At 32.1% G+C, this 7285-nt stretch overlaps 1 protein-coding gene across 1 annotated transcript; it reads left to right on the forward strand.

Annotated features, from left to right (window-relative positions):
- The first annotated feature begins 1460 nt into the window (after positions 1-1460).
- Positions 1461-2982, forward strand: LOC104112882 (U-box domain-containing protein 27-like). The gene has a single exon (XM_009622923.4). It carries the CDS (start codon positions 1587-1589, stop codon positions 2847-2849), a length of 1263 nt encoding a protein of 420 aa, XP_009621218.1. The 5' UTR covers positions 1461-1586; the 3' UTR covers positions 2850-2982.
- Positions 2983-7285: the final 4303 nt, after the last annotated feature.

Consider the following 7285-nt stretch of genomic DNA (forward strand, 5'->3'; position numbering starts at 1 on the left):
TTACTTTAGAGTATAAACAGAAGCAATTTTGGAGAAGCATGAAAAAATAGTTTCTCACCAAAAATACTTTTCTTGAAAATATTTTTAAAAAATATATTTAGAAGCAATTTTTTAAAAGTTTGCCAAACGCTATTGCTGTTGAGAAGTACTTTTCAAATTAATTAGTCAAACACAAATTGATTTTTACCAAAAGTACTTTTGACAAAAAAACTTTTAAAAAAAAATATTTCTCAAAATAAGTTTATTTTTAGAAACTTGACCAACCGGCTCCTTTTATTACCCTCTATTGTTTTTATATTATTAGCAATACTCTGTTGATGGACACTCTAATTAAAGTAAGATTATAGGGAATCTTGATCAAACTGATTTATAAGTACTGAGAAAGATGTTGGTATTATAATATTCTCATATCTATTTTGTTAAAAGAATCAATTTCTACTACGAGTAATGGATACAATAATGCAATAGGGAGCATCTAAATTGGATAAGCAAGTAATACTTAAACTTAAACTTGTCTTTTAACACTAATGGCGCACGTACAATCATTATGGACAAGTGGGAGACTGTAACTTTAAATACCCATATAATAATCGTACATTATAAAAGTTTGATCTCTCAAAACCTATTTTAACCATGAATAAAGTATATTAATCTTTTTTATTTTATTCTTCAGATAAGACAAAAATTGAAAGGAATCCAAATTTTGAACAATAAAATGGAGTAAAGAAAGAAAAAAGTGAATGGAGGTTGTAAATTGGATGGCGATGAGCAAAGTACACTAAAGAAGAGAACCTCATTGCAACACCCAATGTGCTTACCTTTTTCCCCCATTTTGAATTGAATAAAAACCTTTCCTTTCATTGACCATTCCACCTGGATAAATTTATTCATAGTCACTATTTACAACAAATAATAGTACAAATAATATTCTCTTCGTTATATTTTATTTTTTGTAGTTTAATTTGATACAAAATTAAACAAAAATAACTTTTAAAATACGAGATATAAAAAATGTCATAACATTGTATCCATAAAATATTTAAAATATGTAGTTTTAAACATGACTATAAACTTCTCATTAAAAAATATATAAAAATATTATTTTTTATATACACGCGTGGTCCGACCCTTCCCCATACTTTGCATAATGCACCAGACCGTCTGTATTATTCTTTATAGAATAGACTAATAAAATATTAATTTTAAATAATGTTGAACGATATATAATTTTATTAAAAAATAATAATGTAAATAATAATTTTTTATCTTAATTTATTAAGAACAACTTAAATATTTTTTTGTACGATGTTCGCCACACTTCAAAACTAAAAAAATAAAAGTGCAAGAGGAATTAAAAAAGAGCAAAAGACTACATAAAAAGCAAAGGAATTTCCAACATCTGACGTCACCATTCCTTTGACTCTTTTTTCTCCTCCTCCTTCATAAACCCCTTCTTTTTCCATTCCCCCACCTCCCATTCTTCTCTATTTCTTTCTCTCTCTAAAAACTTGACCCATCAAACAAACAGATATTGCGCATTTGCAATTTTCTCTCTCTAAAACACACAGTTCAAAGGCAACATAAAAATGCGGAGGGACGATTTGTACATAACGGTGCCGAGTTTCTTCCGGTGTCCGATTTCTCTCGACGTGATGAAATCGCCGGTGAGTTTATGCACCGGCGTCACTTACGACCGGAGTAGCATCCAACGGTGGCTCGACAGCGGTAACAATACCTGTCCGGCCACCATGCAAGTGTTACAAACTAAGGACCTAGTACCTAACCACACTCTCCAACGACTCATCCGGATCTGGTCCGACTCGGTCAGAACTCAGGCCTCCGTCGGCGAGTCAAACCGAGTTAACTCAGTCAGCCGCGATCAGGTTCGCGAGCTAATCAAACAGTTCGTTAGCGACTTTCGAGTTCACACCGAGTTGGAGGCGAACTCGGACCGCTTATCGAAACTCTTAGCTTTCTCCGAAGAATCGCCAGAGAATCTCCGATTCGTAGCGTCTGTTGCCGCGGAGAGTGATTTCCTCGCGATTCTCACTTCGTTCCTCGTTCACAATCCAAAAAACCTCAAAGTTGTTGAGAAAATCGTCCCTCTGTGGAAAATGCTGCTCGAACGAAGCTCTTCCGCGTCAAAAATCGCAAAAGCAAACGATGTATATCCGACAATAATAAATTCTCTCAAAAACGGAAGCTCAAAGTTGAGAATTGAGATGACAAAAGCTTTAGCGTTCATAACGTCAACGGATTCCGTCGCTAAATCATCCTTATCAGAAAACGCCGATTTATACTCAGTTCTCGTGAGTTTTTCAACAACCAATTCCGATTGGAATCCCGAGTTAATGGAAAGTTCCATTTCATGTTTAATTTCTCTCGCAATGCTACGGAGAAACCGCGTGAAGCTCGTAAAAGCCGGAGCGGTGAAAACGATCGGAAAAGCACTGTCCACGGCGGAGCTGGGGGCCGGTTTAACGGATAAAGTGTTGAGATTGTTAGAATTAATATCTACGTGTAAAGAAGGGAGAACAGAACTGTGTAACGACGGAGATTGCGTACAAGCAATATTGAAGAAAGTATTGAAAGTATCGAACGAAGCAACGGAACATGCGGTAACGATTTTGTGGAGCTTGTGTTGCTTATTTCGGGATCATAAAGCACAGGAATCAGTTGCGAAGAGCAACGGCATGGCGAAGATATTGTTGTTGTTGCAAAGTAATTGTTCGCCGGCGGTGAGACAAATGGCCGCCGATTTGCTTAAAGTGTTTAGGGTGAATTTGAAAGCGGCGTCTTGTCTTTCTACTAGCTATGATACGAAGACTACTCACATCATGCCATTTTGATGTGGGGCTGATTTTTTATTGTTGATAACTTTGGGGGGTTCTTTGGAGGTTTTGTAAATCATAAGCAATTTTGTTGAGAAAAAAAAATATAGAATTGAAAAAAGAAGAAACTTCAATTGTTTTCAAGTTTCAACTCTAGTGTTTCTTAGTTCTTGATTTGATACCTCTTTCCCTTCAAAATCATTTTTATAGATTACTATTTTGATCAATCAGTCAATTAACAAGAACACAAAATTAATTGAGATCGGTTATGTACATATATGGTGATGAGCTTGAAAATTTGATCTGAATTCACAAAATATTGCATGTTTTGATGTGAATTCTTTATTTTTAAGGCTAATTTTTTCCCCGTAGTTGATTCACAACACACAAGTAGAAAACACTTTAGCCTTTAAAAGACCCAAAATAGTTAAGTATCTTTGGATCTTAAATTAGTCTTATTTCTTTCTTATGGAGTATTAATAGTCCACATTCTTTAATAAAGTGGTACACTTTTAGTCTCCATGTTTGATATTAATTTTTTTTCCCCTTCTTTTCCATAAGAAAGGAAAAATATTTTTTCAAATTTTTCTTACACCTTTTTTCAAACTTTTCTTCAATGTTTACATTTTTAGTCATATACATAATTATATACATATAATACATAAATTATACATATATTATACCTTCAACCGGCTATTATTAGTTTAAGTAGTTAGGTAGATGGCTATTTGGGTTAATTCTACTTCTTTTTATGATGTAGAAAAAGTATTTTTTTTCATTTCAACAAAAATGATATAGCAAAAAGTATTTTCTTTTCATGATATAGAAAAAATATTTTTTTTTATTTTAATAAAATGAATACTTTTTTCGTGTTGTAGAAAGAGTATTTTCTTTTTCAACCAAAAAAAAAGTATTTTCTTTTTAGTTATGTAACACAGATTTTAATGTTGTTTTTGCGAGAAAAGGTAAAACAACACATTAGTCCCTTTGGTTAGTGTAAATTTTTAAAAGAATAATTAAATTCTTTAAGAAGGTTAGAGAGAGGAGGGGAGAGGGAAGGGGAGCACGAAAAACAAGATATTTGGGAGAAGGGGGAGTAAGAAAGTAGCATAAAAAATTTCTAAAAAATATTTTTTACTTTCTAAACAAAATTAGAAAAAAAAATTACGAGAAAGTTTTTCACTTACCAACCAAATAAGGAAAATAAATGATAACCACTTATTTTCTAGGAAAATATATATTTTTTCATATCAAACATGAAGATTAAAAGTGTACAATTTTATTAAAAAATGTGGACTATTAGTGATTCATGTGAAAGAAATATAACTAGTTTGAGTTAAAATCAATACTAAACAATTTTGAACTTTTCTTCCTTTAGGTCATAGTTGTTGGTCAATTGATCTCTACTGAAGAAACCTAACAGGTTGGCAATTAATTTCAATAGCTTTAGTAACAGCTAGACATTGCTACTTTGCAAAAGAACGTACGAAAAGATGGTTGTAATGCAACTAACAGTTTGTAGTTGCACTAACCACTCCACGAAATTGCACTTATTTTTTTAAATAAGTATACTACAGCTTATGAGTCGGATTGAAGATAAGTGCTTAGGACTTGAAATCTACTTCGATTTACGACGTTGACTGAGCTAGCGTTTGGCCATAGAGTCCCAAATTTATTTTGAAAAATTTGATTTTGGTGAAGTTTGGTTTGAAGATGAAAATGTGTTTGGACATGATTTTTCAAAACATATTTCACTTTTTATTTGAAAAAACATGAAACATGACTTATATCCCACAAGTTCTAAAAACTATCACAAATACCCAATAGTACCATTATCACAAACCATAGTCCTGAACATAAATAAGTTTGGTATAAAATTATCATTTTTATAATGAACTATATAAATCATTAATTACAATGAAGTCCCATTAGAGAATTACGGCTCCTAATTAAAAAGAAAAAGTTAACTGATATGAGTATTCAGAAAGCTATTTAGCCTACAAATCAGAAGCAAAAGTAAGATGCACAAAGGATTGAGCTGATAAGGGAGCATATTCATCAAATATTTAGTTGGTCGTAATAAATGTAGGCTCTTTTACAAACTATAAAAGTTTAGGGTAATATTTAAATTTTTTTTAAAATGTAGTGGTCATGTTTTGGCCCAAAGTCACCATTTGAGGTGATTTGGGGATTTTGGATTTGGGATTTGAGATTTTGCCAAAATGTAGGCAAAATTTATGGCCAAACATGTGTTTGTCAAATGAATTCCAAATTTATTTTGGCAAAACTCATGGCCAAACGGGTCCTGAGTCTAGTGTGTCGAAATAAGAACTAAGCTTGACTTGATCTTGTGTCTCATTACACAAACTTTATACTATTTACATGTAAAAAGATAAGTTTTTAACAGTATATTTATTCCTTTTACTCCTTGCCAAGAACTACATTTCCATTTGAGACCTCAGATTGAAAGTACAGGAACTCACTCAATGATATAGACATCATACTAACATAGGGTAAATAAACTTAAGACTTTGACAGTGCCTTCAACTTTTATTTATCCTCACTTGAGCAAAGACTCGCCCTTTTTGGGTCCTCCATAAATATAAGATATTTTATGTATTAGATTACCTTTTTCATTTGAGCAAAGACTTATTTTTTAACTAGGAAATGAGATTACAAGGCTTATATTTTAAGACTTAGAAGTGGCATTACGATTATTTGTTAAATAGCAATTAGAGGAGTTCCCGTAATCTTTTTGAATGAAACATATGAATAAAAAATCTCCCAATTTAAATCAAATTCTTATGCTTTAAACAATTCTGTCCTTTTGCCTAGTAATAGGAGCAAATGGGGTCATAACTCACCCAGAAATTCAGAGCCAAATGAGTTCATTTAATTAGTTTTATTTCTAGACAATAAAGTAAGTATAGGCTAAAAGTTAATCAACTTGGGATACTAGTACTATAAACAAGTGTATAAGAAAGGGACAACAAAGTGCCGCAATTTGTTGAAACGGTTAAGCATTTGCTGACTGTAATCAAAGATTGCTTTCTCTTTCAAATTAAATTTTGTTTGGTTTGAAAGAAAAGAGTGAAAGGGATTGGAATCCACAATTTCCCCACAAGAAAAGAAATCTTCAAAAGAGAGAAAAATAGATGTATAAAATTAGTTTGACTATTCCAAATTTCCAATCCCTATGACCAATAAAGACAAAATAAATAATAGTATAAAAAAATTATATGCAGAACAGATCTAATGGTTTAAACTTATTGGCTAATGTTTCACACATTAATCTAGTTAGGCAATAGATACTGCCAAACCACACCAACATATATATTTTCATACCTATTTTTGTAGTTATTGTTTGATTAAAATACGCCAGCTTTAGTAGAAAAAACGTTTAAAATTTTCGTTCAATGATAGCTTGATTTCTAACATTGCTCTTAATCATGTAACTTTTTTTTTAGAGAATTAATACTTAAGAAGAAAAAAATAAACATCTTAAATTCTTGTCATTTAAGATATGATCTTGATGTATATCTCTCAAGGATGTTTATACATGGACGTTCAAAATCAAACCGTAATCGTTAATCGAATCGAAAAAATGGCTTATTGGTATTGGGTTATTGGGATAATAGTTGGTGATCGAATTGAAAATTTATAATTAACGGCTTAATGGTTTGAGACAGATTACTCAATTTTTTTATCGGATAAACCGTTAACCCATTAAGAATATTTATATTTATACTTTTCCCCCTATTAATCAAGAAAGGCAGGAAGATAATTCCATATGAGGGCCATGAGCTTCTCAAATCAATCAAGTAGAATCATGTTAACGAGTTGATTACATGAGTTTGGCTTTGCAAGCTAAATCTGATATTCCGTCAGAGTTGGTTTAAGTGGAAAGAGAGATAGCAGAAACATATAAAGGATTTCCTTCTCTATTTATGTTTTGTTACTTAGACTTACTAGCTAAAAGGGAGAAGACACAACAACGATAGATGATATCTGTAGACAACTTGAGTTCAATATTGGTACTGATTCAAACCAGCTTTCTGACATATTAGATTTCAGTTTCCGGCACTTACCAGATTGGTTGAAATAATGCTTAGTTTCTTATGGTTAAGCTAGTTGTAATTGCCAAAAAGAAATCAAAGGGTAGGGTAAAAAGAAGTCGTCTTAATAATCTAACACATAATTTTTGCGGAAAAATGATAAATTTTCTAATTGTCTATTTCTCTTTTATTGTCTATTTGGTTTAGCCGATAAACATCCCGATAATCGTTCGACGCCCGCTAATCGTTAATCCGATACCAATCCATCCGATGTCTTATTGGATGGCTAGCGGATTACTATATTTATAAATCGATAACCGATAAGTTGAACCAGTAGACATAAATAACCGCCTGATACGACCGATAAGCACCCTTATACAAGACAACAACGTTTGAGAT

Source organism: Nicotiana tomentosiformis, chromosome 5 (genome assembly GCF_000390325.3).
Source record: "Nicotiana tomentosiformis chromosome 5, ASM39032v3, whole genome shotgun sequence".
NCBI lineage: Eukaryota > Viridiplantae > Streptophyta > Magnoliopsida > Solanales > Solanaceae > Nicotiana > Nicotiana tomentosiformis.